Source organism: Phymastichus coffea, unplaced genomic scaffold (assembly GCF_024137745.1).
Source record: "Phymastichus coffea isolate CEN01 unplaced genomic scaffold, Cenicafe_Pcof_1.1 PCOF00003, whole genome shotgun sequence".
Classification (NCBI taxonomy): domain Eukaryota; kingdom Metazoa; phylum Arthropoda; class Insecta; order Hymenoptera; family Eulophidae; genus Phymastichus; species Phymastichus coffea.
In genome coordinates this window covers 6,374,179-6,396,953 of record NW_026706814.1, presented here as the reverse complement: position 1 = coordinate 6,396,953, position 22,775 = coordinate 6,374,179, and the positions used below count along the sequence as shown (strand labels likewise).

General features: G+C 36.1%; 1 protein-coding gene across 3 annotated transcripts in view; it reads right to left on the bottom strand.

Annotated features, from left to right (window-relative positions):
* Positions 1-488: 488 nt before the first annotated feature.
* LOC131664175 (serine hydroxymethyltransferase) overlaps positions 489-22,775 on the bottom strand; it is a 160,797-nt gene continuing 138,510 nt past the window's right edge. The window contains exons 5-6 of one of the 3 annotated variants that reach the window (XM_058935064.1): positions 843-1,342; positions 489-781 (exon numbers count right to left, since the gene is read on the bottom strand). In XM_058935064.1, the coding sequence (XP_058791047.1) occupies positions 615-781; positions 843-1,342 (667 nt within the window). In that variant the 3' untranslated portion in view covers positions 489-614. The remainder of the gene's footprint in view (positions 782-842; positions 1,343-22,775) is intronic. The other 2 variants (XM_058935078.1, XM_058935069.1) reach the window with 2 other exon arrangements.

Sequence of the window (22,775 nt, the reverse complement as noted above, 5' to 3'; positions counted from 1 at the left end):
TTTGCGTTAGACAGAGTGTAAATATAGTTAGAAACAAAGAAAAAAAATTTCGTATTTAGCACCTACGGTTCCACCTACTATAAGTAAACATTTTTAATTTTCGTAATAATAAGTATACTACTGAGCTATTAAGGTTTTTATGGATAGTTGCAAATATTTGTTTGTTTTTTTATATGTGAAACCTTTTACCCTTGTTGGATCAAAAATGAATCATTCAATTTGAACTCATACATATCGCACGATCTCTATCCAATATTCCGCAGACCGAGATTATAAGTACCTTGTTATTTATCAAAAATTTATCGTCATACATAATACTAATGATTCATTTTATCATGTTTTGAATATGACTTTTTCTTAAATTTTATAATTTCTTGAAAAACTAAATTTCTAAATGAATTTAGAAATATTTTTTCTTTGCTTTGACATTTACAACCGTCCATGATGATAAATATTTTAATGCATAGGATACTTATATACATAGTTATACATAACGGCTTTGTAGGGCATAGAACAGAGATTCTTATACAATTTATAATAAATTAATATTAATAACTTTGGTATACGACAAAATTCAATTGAGATGATTTTATTGATAAATATAGTTGTTACTGTCAGTATAATTCATAACCAGGAATAGGAAATGTTTTTGCATAGTCTTCAACTTCATTTTTTAACTTTGATATTTTTCTTAAAATATCAGTATCTGTTTGTAATATGTGTTTAAAATCGACTAGTTTAGGACCAGATTTTGATGTTATTTCTTTCGCTAATTGTAATCCTGCAACGACAAATTATTAATTGAATGAAAGAATGATGTAATATCTTTGAAAGTACCTCACCTTTATTGATAAATATGGCGACTTTATCCATATCATCTTCCCTCAAACCTCGAGTTGTTAATGCAGGAGTACCTAATCTTATACCACTAGGATTAAATGCACTTTTATCGCCCGGAACTGTGTTTTTATTGCAAGCTATAGAAATCGCTTCCAAAATTTTTTCAGCTTTTGATCCAGTAAGATTAGTAGGACGCAAATCAATCAGTAACATGTGAGTATCTGTACCATTTGTACTTATTTTATAACCTAAATTTTGTAATTGAGAACATAGTCTTTTTGCGTTAGAAATAACTTGCTTTTGATAGGCCACAAAAGAAGGCGAAAAAACTTGTTTCATAGCTGTCGCTATACCAGCTATAGCATGATTGTGCGGACCTCCTTGCAATCCAGGGAAAATCGCTTGATTTATTTTATTTTCAAAATCATACATAATATTTTCACCATTTTTTCCAATATATTTAACACCTTTCCGAAAAAACACTACACCAGCACGTGGACCTCTGAAAAAAGAAACGTAAGATTCAATATTGTAGTTATAAAAATAATATGTTAATAACATAGACATATAATATGAGAAATATTAAGCCCTTATAAACAGTAAAATTATATATATGTTAATAATAATTAATCGTATTGAAAAATTAATCCAAAATTTTTCCAAATATTTTAATTTTTATAACGAAATAAGAATGTTTATAAATCAGAATGAAATAATATTATTCAGAAATCTTGGGAAAATGATAGTTTATGTAGTTTATATAATGTATTTCAGTAACTATCATTCTAATTGATAATTAAATATTTTAATACTCTCCATCATTAAAGATTCAATAAACTAAATTACAAAGTTATTGAGAGTGACACTCAAACTCCAACTAAATAATAATATACAATTGATTATGACAACGTTTCGCTGGTTTGCCTTCCAGCCTCCTCAGGTCTTTTATTAAATTGTCAACAATGTAACATGTAGAAATTCAAATTTTCTTAAATTCATATTAGTTTAGTTAGTTTATTTATTTAGAACTTATATGTTACATTTGGTTTTCATTTCTTACATTCAATTGTGTCTCGTGTCTAGTTTGTGTAATTGATAATGTCTGTGTTTTGTGTGTATGTGTGTGTGTGTGTGTATGTGTGTTTTGTGTATATGTGTATGTATGTAGGCGTGTCTGTAACTCTTGCGTCCCTGTCTTCTGCTTCTGTCTGTTCAGCTTTTCTTCCCATTTCTCTGTTGATTAATCTTCTCTTCCTCTCTCTCTCCTAGATCTGCCTTTTCCGCTCTTGTTTTTCTCTTTCTTGCTTATTTTCTTTTCGTCTTCTTTCTTTGTTACTTTCTTTTGCCTTTTTACCGTTGCCTTTACTTTGCTTTTGCTCTCTTTCTTGTTAATCATTTCATCTGTCTTTCTCCTTATTAGGGTTTTGGCACGTTTTTCTCATTTCCTATTGCTCCCTCTGCCTTTCCTCAATCTCACTTATTTTCTTTAGTATCTTATAATTTTTCTTCTGGTTTTCCTTTTTCTTTCTCTTCTTCGATTCTTCTTCTTTTCCATTTTTGCTCCTGCATCCAATACCTGTTTCCTCTCGTTTGTGTAGTTGCTAGTACTTGTGTTTTGTGTGTGTGTATGTGTATGTGTATGTTTGCGTGTGTGTGTGTGTTTTGTGTGTATGTTTGCGTATGTAGATGTGTCTGTGAGTTTCGCGTCTCTGTCTTCTGTTTCCTTCTGTCTTTAGGCTCTTGAAATTTCGTCTTCTTGTTTTTTTTTTCTTTCTTCTCTTCGTTTCTTCTTTTCCATTTTAGCTTAATCATCCACGCTATCTTTTCTTTGCTTCCTATTATTATTTTTTCCCATTCTTCCCCATCCTTTTTGCTTTTTTCATTTTTTTACTCTATAGTATATTTATAGTATGATTTGTGACTTTGAATCCTTTGGTTGTTGAATAAGTTTATATTGTCTTATTACTAAGTATAACATTGTGATGTTTGACATGTCTATATTGTTAAACTCACACACTCACAAAAGATAATAACAACTTTATTATGAAAGAATGATAGCGAGTTTCATTTTCGAAACTCAGAAATAGGTTAACAACAGGTATTATCAGAATCGAGCTATTGATACAACTAACTAAAAAAAAATCATAACACCGACGAGAGAGAGGTTGCTTAGCAACGTAAACGTTCTTTTGCTCTTCAGATGAACCACACATAACAATATTTTTAAATTTAATGACGATAATTACTTTAAACTTTGGATTATTAGCAATGATAATATGAATTTAAAAAATTTGAATTTCTACATGTTGTGTTGTTGACAATTTAATAAAAGACCTGAGGAGGCTGGAAGGCAAACCAGCGAAACGTTGTCATAATCAATTGTATATGATTAATTAGTTGAAGTTTGTGTGTCACTCTTAATAACTTTATAATTTAGTTTATTGTATCATTCTAATTGATGTCTATGACTTATTATTTATTTTTTACCTTTAATTCTACTACTTACAAGAAAACATTTCGAACCCTTCGTCTTTAATTTCGCTGTAATTTGGATATGTTATAGATTATTGAAAAATTAAAGATACGTATTTTCTTATTGGCGAAACAGGATTTCCATTTTCTATAACGAACTATATTTATTTTTCTAATGCCATAACTAATTAACAGTATATTAATAATATTAATTCAGTACGGTTCGAGCTGTTGAAAGTGTCAGACGTGTTTAGTTCCACCGCTTGAGATTTACGTAAATTGTGTTTACGCCGCGGGCTGGCCGCGGCGATCTTCGGTGTATTACTGTATATAAATCCAACTCCATAGAGTTAAATAGAAAAAGGAAATAAATAAAATGTCGGTTGTAAATAACGACAGCAAGCTACTGTCAATGACGTAAGATTCTTAAAGTTATGAAAGTTCCCAAAGTGAAGCTGTGAAAACCAATGTACAAAATAAAAATAAGCAAGTGCCATCATTCTCAAAAGTAGTCAGTAACAGTTTATTTCTCAAGAAAAGCCGAGCTATTGTCATTAATATAGTCGAAGGAATAAAGGTAAAAGCGTACCTGAAAGCTATAGTCATCAAAACACTATCTACTAATATAGTTACTGCATCTAAAATTGCCTAAAATCGTTTCTGTTGTTATTTAAATATCAAAAAATTATTTGATGAATTGACAGAAGAAGTAAACAATGTAATTGAACTTAATAGCTGTAAATTAAAAATGAGACCATACGTTACAAAGGCAAAGCACGTTATACTCTCGAATGTTCATTCCTGCATACCTCATGAGGAAATCATAGCAAAATTGAAAGAATACAAGGTTATACCCAAATCAAACATGAACTTAATTAGACTTGGATTTGACGAACCTGGTTTTGCACAAGTAGTGAGTGTTAGACGACAGATATTTATAGCACCTGAAGATGTAAATAAACTCCCGTACGATTTCATGATCGACTTCGAAAATACTGTCTTTCACATATATATATCGACTGACAAGATAATATGCTTCACATGCCATCAGGAAGATCATACGGCCTGATATTGTTCAACGACAAAAGATACGAATAACGATTCGACTCTCTCACAGCAAGTAGGACAGGATTCTGGGAAAAACACAGAAACAAGCACAAATAGAGAGATTAATAGTAATACACGAGACTATGAGAATACAAGTGATAGCATGATGGGTGAAGCCTCTCACACCAAGGATGAAACAATGGTATTCCATGGAACAACATTATTTCACGAACCCTCAGCTACAGGTAAAATAAATACACCAAAGCGACAAGCGCCTTCCACTAGTTCTTCAGCTCTTAATTTAAATGATAATGAAGCAATTAACTCACAGTCGGTTAATCCGAGCAAACAAGCGTGAAAAAAAAGAAGAAAATTGGTCATAATAAGATCCCTCTTTTGGATCTACATTCTAAAATTAAATCTGTTGTATTAAGTATAGATAAAAGTAAAATTTCAACATTTTCAATAATGCATGATAAACTGTCTAAGTATTCGATTGACACATACAAAAGTAAATATAGTGAAGTGAAAACAATTGCTGAAAAATATGTTATCAATTACTTAGCGCTAATAGTAATGCTCCGCAAGGTGCAAGTTTAATAAAGTAAAGTAACATCAACGTAAGTATTACACGTATTATTAACAATTTAGTAGCAGAAAAAACGGAAGCTGATGGCGACGACTCAATCGCCTCAAAGAGCCAAGATGACAACTAAATATGGACACGAATAGTGACTGTACGATATACAGTTCCTTTAAGTTGCGTATTTTTTTTGTAATGCTCGGAGCATTTGTAAAAAAAAGAAGAAATTGAAAAGATAGTTCAAAAATATGATGTAATGGTCACAGTAGAGTTATGGCTACAGAATAACATAAAATTTTATTTTGCTGGTTTTAATACGGTAAGATTAGATAGGTTACACAAAGCAGGTGGCGGCCTAGTTTTTTTAATACGTAAAACGATGTATTGTAATGTAATCAAAAATATTTAACAGGTTAATGCACAAGCTAGATTATGTGGTGTTGAAATCACAAAATTGAGAGAATCCTTGACTATAATAGCGTATTATAAGCCCCCCCGACGTTATTTCAAATGAGACAGAATGGGACATATTAGTGAGCACCTCTAAAATATAAGAAAATTGTATCCTACTAGATGATTTCAAGGAACATAATGAGGCGTGAAATTGTATCGCCAGTGGTAAAATATTATTAGAACAGATAGATATAAACACTATCTCTTCTTACACAACCCTGACACACTAACACGTTACGATAAAGGCACGAATAATAAAACGAATATTGATCTTATCTTTACTACAATGAACATAGCACATAATATAAATGTAACAGTCTCTGATGACCCTCTAAACTCTGATCATTTCTCGGTATATATTACATACGATACTAAAAAAGAACTTTATTATCAAAAATTCTTTAAAATACAGTCGAAACGTACTAACTAGAACGGGGTCACTGAACTATTCGAGAAACATTTTGAAAAATTCTTGAATAAGTACTATGTTGAATCACCTCCCCTTCAAAAATACGATTTATTAACTAAAATTACTAAAGACGAAGTTTCTAAATCCACACCTAAAAAGTAAATTGTTAATCCAAAACAACAGCGAAACCCTGTGCCTTGGCGGGATAATGAATGTAACTGTATTAAACGGCGAAGAAAAGCTGCTTATAAGAAATGGTAATATACACGTAATATAACTGATTGGATAGAGTTCAAAAGAATGAGAGCTTTGGCCAAGAAGATTTTCAAACAAAAGAAAAAAGTATGTTATCGTAAATTCTTAGAAACTATCGATTTTAATGTCACCTTAACTTACATATGGAACATCACAAAAATACTTAAAAATAAATGGGTAAAATCAAATCCCCTGAATCGAGATAACTTCAATAAAAATTCTTCGACGAGCCATTCAGTTACACCGAATTAAATACAGCTTTGAATTCTCGTGATAATAATTCCGCAGCGGGTATGAACGGCATAAATTATGAAGTTTTCAATCTACCCATTAAATACCACTTAATGTTACTAGACATTATGAATGAGTTTTTTGCAAATGATCTATACCCTGACAACTGGATCAACTCATATATCCATTTTATTGAAAAGCCCAACGGAGGGCTCAGGACCAATAGCGTTATCGTCATGTATTAGTAAAATATTTGAACTTATGGTGTTGAATAGATTACGTTGGTGGGTGGAGCTCAACGGGTGCAATAATTTTTTGTCTGACAGCCAAACAGATTTTCGCAAGGAATTATCGTGTGCAGACCACCTGTTAACCTTTAAACTATTTAAATTTAAATTTAAATCCTCAAATTTGTTAAGTTTCTGACCCATATTAGATTTATTTATTCTAAAGTAAACCAAGATATTGAAAGATTAATATATAAGGGTGTCCCTTAGAGGGGTGTATTAAGTCCATTATTATATTTAATTTACGTCGCTGACATATTCAATGATTTAGGAATAGGAATTAAATATCTAGAATTTGCAGATGACATAGTAATACGTGTACCTCAGAATAGAAGATCCGGAAATGGATAGGATTGAGATAGAACAAGTTCTTATAAAGGTTATAAATAAGCTCAGAGTAATTGGACTCGACATGCCGACTGAAAAAACAAAGTATATTCATTTTAATAAAGGCAAGATCTTCCCCGGTAAATCAGAAATTATGATTGCGGATAAAATAGTTAAATCCACGGAAGATGTCAAATTTATCGAGCTCTACTTTGACTATCAGCTTAATCTTGAAAGACTCAAGCGATTTGTGATCAAGAAAGCCAACAGGTCGTTGAATATTGTGAAATTCCTCAGCGGAGTTCAATAGGGTATTCACCCGAAAACATTACTGACATTTTATAAAAGTTTAGTGAGATGTATCATTGATTACGGATCAATTATATATTTTTCTTTCCAAAAAACACGAAAAAATGAATTAGAAAGACTTTAATTCTCAGCAATAAGAATGACTTTAGGAATGAGGATGAGTACACAAACGAATGTCCTGTTGGGAGAAGCTACTATCATTACAGCACTAAACAAAAACATTATATACAAGACACTTTATTGGAGATACTCATTGTCAAGCACTCCGTATCAAATTATACTATTACAATGTATATACCGAGTATTATTACCGATCGAAGAAAGAAAAATAATTTACTCAAACAATGGATTAAAAGTGTAATCGGGGTAGAACATTTGATACACGTTGATAAATTCCCCAGCATTTATAATTACCAATACTCGATCATGAAAACGTAAGTTGCAATAAATTACAAAATAGGGAAGAAACTGCAAAAAGCGATAATCCTCACGATCTATATCAAGAACTATTTGAAAATGCTTGATGATGTTAAAATATATACTAATGGTAGCAAAAATAATGGTGCTATATTTGTGGGGAGTGCTTGTATTTGCCCGGAGTTTAATATATTTAGAACAAGAAGCATTGATAATAATTATTATAATGCATTATAATGTATCTATATTCACGGCCGAATGTTTGGCAATAGTTGAGGCTATGGACCTTGCTCTAATGCAATTGCAATCGTAATGTTAATATTTTTACTGATTCACTCAGTGTTGTTCAAGCACTGCCGAATATAACAAATAAAGTGGACACCAATCACCACCTGCTCAAAATACGAAACAAGAATGATACATTTCTCAATAGTAACATAAATAATTGTAAGATCACCGTATACTGGATACCAGCACATGTTCGTATTCAGGGTTATGAGCTAGCAAATAAATATGCCAAAGAAGCTACTGAGCTCGAGCCTGATTCTCAACAATTGTCATACACTAACTTTAAGCTCTTTTTCAAAAAGTTAGCCAGCAAAGAAAGGGTTAAGACGATTAAAAAGCAAAGGTCAAAAATATTTTTCATCATTCTACATCGCAACTAGTAAACCATGGTTCGCAAGGCTAAAACTATGCAGGGCGTTTATTATAGTAACTTTGTGTATGTACCGTAGTGGACACGTCAACTTGAACGAATCTCTCGCCAAAATAAAGGTTGCAAAAGATGCAACATGCGAGTGCGGTAACGACATACAAGATATAAACCATGTAATTTAGCAATGTTCGAAGTTCAATACACACAGAACAATATTACTGAAATCGTTAATCAAATTAAAGAAATACCCACCGTTTGATATAAATTGTTACTTAAGTCAACCTCACCTTGAAATAATCAAGTTATACTCGAGTTTCTAAAACAATATGAACTGCGAATATAATGTAATAAACAAACACATAATTAAGATAGTTAATGTGTGTAGTACGAGGTGTGTTCAAAAAGTAAGGTGACTTTTCAAATTTCACGGGCAACGTACTTTCGATTATCGATTTTTTTGTTTTGTTATGTTGATACACTCTTCCCGAACATCTGTACCAAGTTTCAACAATATAGCATTTGTTGTTTGGTTGTGAGAGGCGTAAAGGTTATAAGTGTTTTGCGTGCTCGGCGATTTCTTGCTATCGAAAAATATGGATCAAAGGATTTGCATCAAATTTTGTGTAAAAAATAAAATAAAGTGCTCCGAAACACTTGAAATGTTGACGGTGGCATACGGTGAAACTGTTCTGAGTAAAAAAAATGTTTACAAGTGGTACAAACTCTTCCAAGATGGCCGGGAAGATGCCAATGACGAGCCTCGCTCTGGACGCCCAAGCACGTCAACAACTGATGAAAACGTTCAAGCAGTGAAGAAAATTGTTCTGGAAAATCGTCGAATCACTATCAGAGAAGTTACTGAGGATGTTGGTATATCGCTTGGCTCATGCCATGAAATTTTTTCTAACGTTTTGGGCATGAGATGTGTGTCAGCGAAGTTTGTTCCGAAATTGCTAAATTTTGACCAAAAGAACCGTCACATGAGCATTGCTCAAGAACTGTTGAATGACGTCAACGACGACCCAGATTTACTCAAAACGGTCATAACTGGTAACGAATCATGGGTATATGGTTATGATATCGAAACCAAAGTCCAATCGTCCCAATGGAAGAGCCCAGATGAGCCAAGACCGAAAAAAGCACGCCAAGTTCGATCAAATGTCAAAGTTTTGCTCACTGTTTTCTTCGATTACCATGGCGTGCAAAAGTAAGGTGCATCAGGAGTTCTTACCATATGGACGTACGGTCAATAAACAGTATTATCTTGAAGTTATGCGCCATTTGCGAGAAGCAATACGAAGAAAACGCCCAGAATTGTGGGAAAACAATTCATGGCTTTTGCATCACGATAATGCCCCTGCTCACTCATCTTTCCTTGTGAGAGATTTTTTGGCCAAAAACAACACCACAATCATGCCTTAGCCACCATATTCACCGGATTTGGCCCCATGTGACTTTTTCTTGTTCCCAAAACTAAAGAGACCTATGAAAGGACGGAGATTTGCAACGATTAAAGAGATAAAGACTGCATCGCTGGAAGAGCTCAAGGCTATATCGAAAAGTGCTTATGAGAAGTGCTTTGAGGATTGGAAAAACCGTTGGCATGAGTGTATTGTATCTGAGGGGGATTACTTTGAAGGGGACAACATAAATATTGATAAATAAATAAATATATTTTCTTAAAAATACAAAGTCACCTTACTTTTTGAACACACCTCGTATATGAAATCATGTATACAATATAATACAGGGTATTCAAAAAGTCTGGAAACACCCAAATAACTTTTCATGTGATTTATTTTCAAACTATATCAAGGTCACATTTAAAGTAATTTTTAACAAGGAATTCAATTGTGACCTTGGATTTGACCTTGAAAATGACCTTGACGGTTTGTCAAGGTTAGATCAATTTTTTTTAATGGAAAACGCCTTTTTTGACAACAGTAATCGAAAAAGCGGGAAATTTTACGTTCAAAATCATTGAGGTAAAAAATTTCCCGTTGAAGGTCATTCAAAGATTATTTAATTCTGAGGTCTTAGAAGAACCCGATTGATGGAAATAGACCAAAGCTTGCATTAGTTGTTTTGTTTGATCACAATTAGCGGTGACCTCAACCTCAATCTTCCTTGTATCCTGCAAGGTCTTTTCAAGGTCAAAGTTTTTTTATTGATGTCCTTCTCATCTGATATCGGCAATTGAAACAGCAGAAGTTCCCATACTTTTACTTTTAGCGTTACCCAGGAACAACGGCGTAGACGTAGTAATTTCGGTTCCCTTTGAGGTGCTTTATTATCGTGAGTCCCGTTACCTCTCACGTGATTCAATAAATATTTTCTGGCTGTATTTATTGCAGATGCTCCAACTACTCTTCATTTACTTCTTGAAAGTATCCTAATTTATGATATATTAAAAAGGATTTCAAGTTACCATCAATAACATTGATGGTATTAAACAGTGATTAAACAGATGATTTACTTATTTCATGCTCTTGAGCGGCTCTACGAATGAAAGTATATGCATTGGTAGTGAATGTTAACAAAACATCTAATGATTTCTCTTCACCACTTACTGACCTTGGTCTGCTTGATCTAGATAGATCACTAATAGTATCGGTATTTTCAAACCTTCTAACAGTTTTTTGAACTGTTGAAAATGAAATTAGAGTTCTATCAGCCCTAAATATTGCATTGAAATGAACTTTCACAGCCCTATAAAACCGTTGCACTGGTCTCCAACCTCTCATTATGAAAAGCGTTATTCTTTCTCTATCAGTTAGTTTGTTCATAGCACTATTCTTTGCAGTAGACCATATCCACAAGCTAATCAGAATATGAAAATTCAGAAACAAGTAAAATTTTTTTTTGGATTGTAAGCTATTGCACTAGAAAAATTTTCGACGAGCATACAAGAGCAGCTTGAACGGGCAATAATCAGAGGTTGTTCCTGGGTAACGCTAAAAGTGGAAGTATAGCAACTTCTGCTGTTTTGATTGCCCATATCATATGAGAAAGACATCAGAAAAAAAACTTTGACCTTGAAATGACCTTGCAGAATACAAGCAAGATCGAGTTTGAGGTCATCGCTAATTGCGATCAAACAAAACAAATAAAAGAAGTTTTGGTCTATTTACATCAATCGAGTTCTTCTGTGAGACCTCAGAATTGAATGACCTTCGAATGACCTTTAAGCGCAAAGGGAAATTTTTGACCTCAATGACTTTGAACGTACAATTTCCCGCTCTTTCGATTGTTGATGTCAAAAAAGCCGCTTTGCAATTAAAAAAATTGACCTGACCTTGAGAAAACTGTCAAGGTCATCTTCAAGGTTAAATCCAACGAAACCGTTAAATTCCTTGTTGAAAATTACTTTAAATGTGACCTTAATATAGTTTAAGTTATTTGTGTGTTTCCTTTTTGACACCCTGTAATAATTGTTGTATGTTTAGCTAAATAACTTTACAATAAGTTAATAAAGCATATAATAAAAAAGACAATATTAATTTAATAATATTTAATAATATAATCAATTGAATATCACTTACAAGGAAACATTCCCAACCGTCCGCCTTCAATTTTGATACAATTGAGATATGTTATACATTATAAAAACAATAAGAGACACGTATTTTTTTATCGACAGAAACGGCTGTCAACGAGATGAAAACCACCCTCAAAAGTCAAATTTAAAAGCAGTTAAACTGCAGTAACTTTGGTTGTAACGAATTTTTTTTCATGAAACAAAATGGAAAAAATTTCTTACTTAAATATAACCAAACTGCATAGTTTTGGACTCGGGGTTTGCAACCCCTACGATGTACAAGGAAAAACTACATTTATGAGTAGATTTACAGAATCACAAAATTATCATAAAAAAAATTAAAAAATAAATTTTCATCTAGGAAATGATAAAATAAAATTGACGTCTTTCGGCGTTTTTTCATTTTATGTATTTCGAGGGTGAACTACCCCTAAACCCTATTAATACTATATAAATAGTTGCCGATCACCAATTTTGCTGATTTTTCATATGCTACGACGTTTAAAAGTGGGCTAGATAATGACACTGTTAGTCTGTAGGAAAATAAATGAAAGAGCTGAAGACCACCCTCAAAAACTACTCTTAAAACACTATTACAGTAATATCTTCGGTTTATATCAATATTTTTCGATAACAAAAAAATTTGAAAAATTCATTATATAAAAGTAAAAATAACTATATAGGTTTTGTCTCTGGGGATCCAACCCCTACGATATAAATGAACCTTTTTGATTGGATTTTTCGCGTAAAAAATCACGAAATTACCATAAAAATTAAAAAATAATTTCCATCTACAAAATAATAAATTAATATTGACTTAGCTTCGGAGTTTTAACAGTGCGTTACAATATAAAGTTCTAATATGGCCTTTTATTTTTTCATAATATCGTCATAAATACAAAAAATAACTCAAAATAAACCTATGAAGCAAGTTAAAATCATCGTCTTATCCAAATCCCTCTTTACCATGTCGTTGTTACGAAGTAACTGATTTAAAATTTAAGAAGTTTTGTGTATTTAGTCATAAATTAATAATACATTTTTACTTCAGTTTCCTTTAATTCATTTAATTTGAAGTTAATATTTTTGATAATTAATAAATTTAATTTGCTTTTATATACTATACCGAACGGTTTGTATTTTGTTATGTCTCTCTCCCTCCACGATGCCAGTAATAAATATATTTGTAATATTGTTATGTATTTATATGATGTCAGCACGTCAGTAAACTGAGATGCGATTGTCTCGAGAAGAGAGAGAGAGAGAGAAAGAGAGAGAGAGAGAGAGAGAGAGAAAATAGGCGCGATTAGGAAAATTGACTTTCAACCGGCAACAGTGTACACCTCGTGTGACGGGAGAACAATTGAAGGACGGTGCTAAAGCATTGAGGCGAGGATAGCAGAAAAACAGCCACGTGCGCGACTATCAGAATAGACAGTGACCATCGGAGAGCATAGCGTGTGCTAAAAGTAAAAACTGTGAGAGTAGAAGAGTATACGCAGGTGAAACTAGTCTCGTGGAGCAAGTGTGCTATTGCATCACTGTGAATTCAGCAAGCGACCAGCACTGTAAGTATGAGCTTGATGCTTGACCTTTTCTCTCTCGTATACTCCTCTTACTTGCCCAGTATACTGTTTTTTGTTAATCCAGTTGTTGCCGCGTCTAGCGTATTGGGTGAATACTATCATTCCTTTGCGTTACGTATCGACTCTTGGTCGCGCTGATTGACAATCGCCTGGGAGTGCGACGGAGTCATTTAAAAAATCAATATAACGTATTTTATTGTAATTTGGATCACCGAATCGATACTCATTATCAAAACTGCATCATAACCTCTGAATACCCTGATAACTTAGCCTAAATATTCAAAAAAATCTTATTACGGACCCCCATGAGATGTTTTTTCTACAGATATTAAGCTAGTTCTGATGACTAGAATAGTATTTTTTATAGGACAAAGCATTACTGGATACCTTTAAGTACCTAACCTATATCCACTGATACCATAGGCATTTTAGCAGATGCCAGTTCAACGATGAATACTTTAACCTAAAGCGGTGCAAGAGACTCTTACATCCCAATTTCCTTGACCCACGAGCACGGTAACCTGCTAGTTTTCAACCCCCGACCCTCACGATAAGAATACATTGACCAAGTTTTGCCTGCTGGAAAAAATTATAACCTGTATAAAGGGACTAAAAATACAGTATAATTGAAAAAATTGTACTAAAATCTAATTACACAAAAAATTTTACGTAATTTATATTTGGTAATGTTCATAGTGATGATAAGAAACCATTTATCAAATTTGTCTTTACGACCCTTATAAGAGGGGTGAGAGTGCAGTAAAAACGCGATTTTTCACCCAACACTTAATCTACTAATCTTAAACTCACCAAATCCTAAGTTCACAACCCTCAAATTATAAACAAATGTCGAACGTTTGTAGCAGCAACGTGCGTTTCCAGAACCAACAGCGAGAAGATGTCGATCACTGACATGAAAGAGATACTTGCCCTCCGCCTCCGATTTTTCTGAAATTTGACAGACGGGTAGAGTTTTGAAAATATTTGAAACGAATTTATTTTTTCCGTGGGAATTCATATTTAAAGGGTGAAAACCATCCTTAAAGTTCACTCCCTAAACCTGTTTTTATTCAATGACTCAAGGTTGAATCAACATGTTTTACCAAATCCAACACCTATTTATTTTTTCAAAAAAGACAAGTATTTGGGTAAAGTTTAGGAGCCCGAGCGCTTATGTGTAAGTATGTCTAGGAGGAAAAACCACCCTTAAAACTCACCCCTGAAACATATTTTTTTAATATTTATCAGAGATTTTATCAGATTCTTTAGGATAAAATCTATCTTTTTTTCTTATAAAAAATGAGTATTCAAGCAGAAATTAGTGATCAAAATATGTTCAGGAGGTGAGAACCACCCTCAAATATATTGTTTTTAAATATATCCACTCATATAAAAATTAGTTGTTTTCCTGTTAAAAAAATTAGAATATATTTTAAAACATAATTATTACAGGTTCAATGATATCGCAACACAAAAAATTGTTTATGCTAAATGATATCCATGTAGATGGTGATAAACTAAAAACATTGATAAGGTAATACCAATTATTTACGGAGTAAACAAGATATATTTTTGTTAGAATTTAATCTGTTTTCGGTCATTCTGTATATTGGTCTGAACGAAACGTAGAAATATAAAATGACATTTAAAAAAATATTAAATAACAAGTTTAATTTTAAAAAATACAGTGAAAATAGGAGCATTGTTAAGAAGTAAGTAAAATAATAATTTTAATAATATAAAATATTCTGATAAAAATATGATGATTATAATTGACGTAAAATATTATTTATATTAATTAATTTTGTTATTAAGTTAAAGTCTTAAATTATTTTTTCTTTTAGTATAAAAAAATTGCTTGAACTTTCGAATTCATACATTGTACATATATAAGTTTATCACATCTATTTAATTATAATCATTTGATTTTACTAACAGTTCTTTTACATAAATGAATAAATACTATCAACTATATTTGTTGTTGGAAATGTTTATTTTTAATTTTGCATATAATTATATACCGGGTGTCCACAACCACCCGTCCACCCCTTTTATTTCTTTAGCAACACGTTTTTAGGAAATATGATATATACGAAAGTTTTAGCAAATCAATCAAGGATTTTAGCGGTGTCCTTTAGTTTGACCTTGAAGTTGATTTTCAAGGTCATTTCAAGGTCAAATTTCGTTTTTTAAATAGGAACCCCTATTTTTTATACTGGATTCTGAAAGAACACGAAATTTTGAGTAAAAAGTGTTTTTAGTATTTTTTTTATTAGACGCATATTTAGCGAGAAAAAAATTCAGTGATACCGGTGTCCATACCATCCGTCTAATTCTTCTAAAATCTAGGTAGAATACCTATTCAGCGAATAGTAAAATTCGAAGTCTTGTGCTAGTAAGTGCATTGTGCCTATTGATTGGTGATGCTTTTAACATTCACTTCCGGCCGAAAGTAGCCTACTGGGACAGGAAGTCAGTTTTTTTTTAAATGGTGTAGTACTTTTTTATCGTGGATTTTGATTTTACATCGATTCCACATAAAAAAATATCTAGGTATGAAACTTTTGTTTAAAAATCTTTATTGTAAAAATGTACCACCTAGTAGTAATTATAAATAAAAGAAAATGAAAATTTTCTTTTTAAATTCGAGTAGTCAAAATGCAATGTTCGGTACGAATACTATGCAAAATTAAGTTTACTTTGTCAGAGGTGATTTCGTAATTAAACCCGACGTTGGAAATTATCTATCATTAAAGAAATAAATTATAAATTCATCATTTTCAGAGGTAAGTTTTAACTCGGAAAGAATTTGAACCATTTTATTGCGTTTCTCTTACTAAATGACAAATTAGATTTATTTTCTTTTCAAATAGGTACCTATGGTGTATTCCAAAGAAGAAGCGCACGACATGTTGCAAGTTTTATTTGAAGCTGGGTCATTCCTTGCTGCTGAAAGGTTGTGGCAAGAGCGTTACCCCAACAGATTTCCTCATTCTCGTAAAGTATTTTCGCGTCTATCTAGAAGAATCAAGAATGAAGGACTTGTCCAACCTCATCACAATAAGGGAAGGAAAATTCGCCGACGAATTAGAGATGAACGGTCTGTGGATATCGTCGCATCAGCAATCATTGAGCCAAATGATTCTGTAAGGCGCCGGGAACGTGATTCTGGTATAAGCAAATCCACTATCAGTGTTATTCTTCGGAGCAATAAATTTCATCCCTACAAAATGGAATTACATCAAGATCTGAATAATGTTGATATTGAACAACGTCTTGCATTCTGCAACTGGGCGAGTGGCCAAAGAGAAAATTTTCATCGAATCGTACTCTTTTCGGATGAATGTACTTTCAAAAGTGATGGTGAAGTTAATACGCAGAATTTTCGTTATTGGGCAGCGCAAAATCCGCACTGGCTGAGAATGGAAGACCACCAACGGGTTTGGAAAGTTAATGTATGGTGCGGCATTATCGATAACCAAATCATAGGCCCAATTTTTTTCGAAGGAAACCTTAATAGCTTTAGATATCTCCATCTTGTAGAAAGAGAATTAGCCCCTTTATTAGAAAATGTTAATCTTGAGATACGTCGTGACATGTGGTTCCAGCAAGATGCATGTCCTTCGCACACTGCGCTTATCATTCGAAGAGCTTTGAATCGTTTATTTCCGAATAAGTGGATTGGAAAGTACGGTCCTGTCAATTATCCACCTCGATCCCCGGACCTTTCAGTATTAGATTATTATTTATGGGGAAGAGTAAAAGATTTAGTTTAACGTGAGCGTCCAACTACGCGGGCTAACATGATTCGCAGAATCACAGAAGCAATCCGCTCGCTTGAAGTAGCAGAAATTAGAAGAGCTGTTGATAATTTTGAAGCTAGAGTGCAGGCATGCATTTTGCAAGGTGGAGCGCATTTCGAACACTAAAATAAATAACCCAATAAAAAAAAAGTTTATTTAGGGAAACAAGAATGGACATTATTTATGTTTTCATAAAAAAGCTAGTTTATTATGTTTATTCAGATTACAGTTTATTTATTTGATTTGTTATAAAAATAAAAATTTTTTATAAAATAAATTATAAAAATAAAATAAAAATAAAAATAAACCAATGGCAAGATTCTTTCTGAATTTTTTTCTCGCTAAATATGCGTCTAATAAAAAAAATACTGGAAACACTTTTTACTCAAAATTTCGTGTTCTTTCAGAATCCAGTATAAAAAATAGGGGTTCCTATTTAAAAAACGAAATTTGACCTTGAAATGACCTTGAAAATCAACTTCAAGGTCAAACTAAAGGACACCGCTAAAATCCTTGATTGATTTGCTAAAACTTTCGTATATATCATATTTCCTAAAAACGTGTTGCTAAAGAAATAAAAGGGGTGGACGGGTGGTTGTGGACACCCGGTATAATGCAACGGTAGTTGATTCAATTAATCGAACCGTTCGCGATTCTGATTTTCGCGCGTTAGTTCTAAGTATTGAGAGAGAGAGGGGGCGCGCGATCTTTTGAATTAGCAGTTACATCTCAGCTGTTACGTGTGTAGTACCGCCAAAATAGTTTAGCACCGTGTTTCACCGATTTGCCAATAAAAAAAGTTTACTGGGATTTTGGATACGTGTGCAAGGGTGAGCGAGGAAGCAGCAACAGTAGCAGCATCACGGAAGCAGCAGCAACAGCAACAGCTATTATACAGCAGATTTGCGATCGAGGCAGCACAGCTGATTCGGATCGGAGTAGCACCTTTAATTTGCTTCAACAATTACGGCTGATCACCGTAATTGCACCGCAGGGTAGGTGCACCTCCCTTAATTATCGCGTGACAAAATACATTTGGTATTTTGTCCAATAGTGTTAGCGTTAATTTTTTGTATTCGCGTCGAGCGTTAGATCACGCCAATATTTGTATCTTCTCTCTTTCTCTTTCTCACCGAAAGTTATTTAATTGTAAATCCTATTCGCGTGCGTTAGTCTTTCGGCCCGACAAAGACTGTAGAGATTTTTTATTAATAAAATCTATTAAACTTATTCGCCGATTTCGTCATATAATTTTTCCTAGTAGTTTAAACAATTGGAAAAAGCTTAGGTTTTAATCCTATTATAGCTAGGGGATTAAGTGGATTAGGAGTAAAGTCGCTTACACTTAAAACTCATCGTGTGTCACAAGGCACGTGACTTAAGGTGAGTTCAACTCCGCTTGATCGAAGACAACTAAGTTAAATCAGCTGATGTCAAGGTGAATACACGTATTAACATACGTGTTAACGGAGCGGCGGTTTGCTCTGCATCGTGGGAGTTTGTTCTTAAATAAATTTCTCATTTTGCAGATTTATCCACCCCGTTACATGGCGCCCAACTAGTATTAAGACCCGTGTCGTGCGAATAGGATTGTGCGTCGAAGGTAATCGACGCACGAGAGAGAGAGAGAGAGACGATTGCGCGAGCGCTTAGGAAGGTTTAAGCGGGTGGTAGAGCGAGATCGTGAGCGCTACGCCCTCTGCTGGGGAAAAAACGAAACCACTTCGAACCTTTTGTTAAAAATTGTTAAGATTATTGTAAAAAGGGCCGAAAGCGATAATTATTGGTAGGTCGAAGTGATTTCAGATCGTACGGGATAATCAGGTGTTAACCCATTTCAGCCACAGTTTGGTGGATAAAGGGGGGTTGGTAGCACCTGATCAACGATAAAGCAGAGAGCGCGACCCAAGCGTGCAGTCCAAATAGTAGCCAGGCGGAGCAAGCAAACAGCAGGCTCCGACCTTAGGTAGGATATTTTTATAATATTTATAGAAAGTTTGCGGAGACTGCACGCGCTCATAATCTCCTTTTAAAAAGCCTTATAAAAGGAGGCATTAAAAGTAGTAACACTAAATAGTGTACACCCCGCTCATACCTTGGGTGATAGGAAGCGGTAGTGGTCGATAAGGCCGAAATTTTAAACCTCAACCGCATCCTACACCCGTGCGGAGGAAAGATGGCTCTGTTGTCAGCTCAAATCGACAATTGGGCATTAGAGCTGACCTCCGCACAGCGCGAACACTATTTAGCGGATTTGGAGCTGCGCAAGGATGGAAGTGTCATCCAACAGGCGGCTAGGCTTGGGAGATGGTTGCTGGGTGAGAACACCGCCACAGATTTTCAAGAGACCACGCACAGCAAAGAGGTGGCGGGGCGCAGGAGGCGAGCCCGACAAGCGTGGCTCGACACAGTCTGTGACGAGTTGGAAAACTCCAACGCGGATGATAACAGCGACCATCCCCTCAGAATCATCAATAGGGAGGGAATATCATTGACTGATATGTCAAGGACATTCACCTGCCCGGACGAGGACTCTGAGGGTGAAGCCAGCCGCCAAGAAGAGAATGAACTCATCCAGAAGGCCCTCCGCACGCTAGAGCAGGAGGAGAGGGAGAGGAGACAGAGCAATCCGGATCCCAGGTCGCAGGAATCCTGCACTCGGAAGGAACCTCAGGAAGAATTATCCTTGAGTGAAGGCTTCCGGGAAATAGAGTATCTGAAAGAGGGAGTAGACCATAACCAAAAGTTGGTAGGTCGAATCCTAGAAACCCTTCAGACTCTGCAGGGATTGCAGGTGTGTGCGGAGCGCGAGGCGCAGGACATGCGCATATGAATTCGAGAGCTGGAAGACGCAATGCATGACATGGCCAGTGCTAACCGTGCTTCTCAGCGTGACTCTGTTCAACCGCGCTCCGGACGTAATGTGGACTTTCAGGACACATTCACCTGTCACTACGACTCGGGGATTCCGGGGAGTACACCGGCTTCTCCAAGACCTATACCTAGGAGAAGGGACGTCACCACACCAGAAGTCCTCCAAAGAAAAGGAGGCGAAGAGGATCCGGAAGTTTATGGGAGATCCGCACTCGTTCGACAGAGGAGTTGAAGCGGATCATCTGGCACCGGACATCAGATATTCTCAGGGCTCTCCACAACCCGAGATGTTGGGAAAATCGTCCGCGGATGGAAATTGAGGTTTGCGGGCAGTAGGGCACAGAGCGTAGATACGTTTCTGTCGAGGTTGGAGGATCTGCGCGTAGGTGCAGGACTAACTGACGACGAAGTGCTTTGTTCCGTATCAGAGATCCTCGAAGGTAACGCGAGGACCTGGTACGATAACAACAAGTACCAGTGGATCAGTTATGACGAGTTCGTCGCGGACGCCCGGGATTGGTTTGGCACAAGTACGGAACAGCAACAAAGGCTGTTGCAGGAAGCCCAGAACCGGTTCCAGGGTGAGGACGAACTAGTATGAGACTATGTGTCCAACCTGGTGGCTCTTGTCAATAGACTAGAACCGCCCATGCCCTTGGAGAGGTTATTAGACCTACTCCATGCAAACCTCCTTCCAAGCATCCAAATCCAGCTGCGTCGGAGCGCAGATAGAGCGCACAAAGATAGACTTTACTAAGCCTCTCCAGTGTTCCACTTGTGGCAAACTGGGTTTTAGTCGCAAGTTTTGCCTAGATTGCAACAAGAGAAACGGCAAGGAGAGCGAAGAGAAGAGGTCATCTTCACGCCTTCAGTAAATTCGACCTCTCGCTGCGGGTCGCCGATGGGAAACAGCAAGGTGTCGGCGACCCAGGGATCCAAACAAGTCCTGGGAGGGCATCAAGAGAGCCCAGGACATAGCAGTATATTAGAGCGGAAGGCAATTGAACCCGATGTCAGCCCTCGGCAGAATAGGGGAGTGGTTATCCTGAAAGGACCAGATGGCCACATACAGGTTGTGGAGGAGGGGGAAGACTCCAGGGAGAGCCTCTCCACACAAAAAGCTCCTCTGCCGAAGGGATCCACGAGTAGAAGCCAGCCCACCGTCGTCGCGGCGGCGGAAGGAAAAAAGCCGCTGAAAAGCACGATGAAAGGAGGCGAAGATGGGACTCGTGGATATGACCCAGAGGATGAGACCAGGTGGTGGTTGCGGGTAGACATAGGTGACTTTAAAATTAGAGCACTCTATGATACCGGCGCCTCATCCACGGTCATGGGTCAATTAGGGCCGAGATTGGCATCGGAGATGGGACTGGGGTTGAATGTGACCAGGGCGGGCGATGCAAGGCTTGCTGATGGACGCCCGTGCCCTATAATTGGTCACGTGATGTTCCCTTTTAAAGTAGGGGGAATCACGAAGACAATCAGAGTCGCCATTACGCCGCTGCTCACAGATGACTGCTATGTAGGCGCGAACTTTATAAGAGAGTTCCGCGCAATTTTGGATCCCGATGAGGATGAATTATGGCTTAAGGACGCCCAAGTGAAAGTACCAATGGAAGTGGCTGGAATTGATGGTACGGCATTTCTCGCACCGGTAGGACTATGGGAAGCCACGGAGTCACAGCTTAAAGAAATTGAAGACCTCGTCAGAAGATTGATTCCTGACGGGGGTCAGGCTTTAGGTTGTGCCGTGGGGGTTGAGCATGAAATAGATGTTGGAAATGCTCGACCCATCAAACAGAAGTACTACCCAGTGTCAGATAGAGTGCAAGAGGAAATGCACACGCTGGTCAAAGATAAGCTGGAAAAGGATGTTATCGAACCAGCGACCAGAGGATGGTCAAGTCCAGTAGTAATGGTAAAGAAGGCAGATGGAAAATATAGGTTTTGTGTGAATTATCGAAAGGTAAATGCAATTACCAAACTTGATGCCTATCCTTTACCATATATGAACGACATCCTAAGACGAATAAGGGATGCAAAGTTCATATCTACTTTGGACTTGAGCAGTGCGTACCATCAAATTCCCTTAAAGGAAGAATCGCGTCCAATATCAGCGTTTACAGTTCCTGGATTAGGGCACTTTCAATTTAAGAGAATGCCCTTCGGACTGTCATACGCAGGAGCGACCTTCCAGAGGTTGATGGACAAGGTGATAGGCCCGGATATGAATCCATTCGCTTTTGCTTACCTTGACGACGTAATTGTGGTTTCGTCGTCCTTTGAGGAGCATAAGCGGCACCTAGAAAGGGTATTAAAAAGAATTCTAGGTGCGGGCCTAACCATCAACAAAGATAAAAGTCACTTCTGTAAGACAGAAGTCAGGTACTTGGGAGTTCTTGTGAACCAGGACGGAGTAAGACCAGATCCCGAGAAAATACGCCCGATATTAGAATATCCAACACCCCGGACTGTCAAACAGGTGAAGCGGTTCATGGGAATGACCTCGTGGTATAGACGTTTTATACCCGACTTTGCCATGATCGCTGAACCTATAAACCGCCTGACAAAGAAGTATGTACACTTCTCTTGGGAGGAGGAGCAAGAGCGAGCTTTCACGAGATTGCAGGAGGCGATGACTTCTACCCCGATACTGCAATCACCCGATCCGAACGGTCAGTTTGTA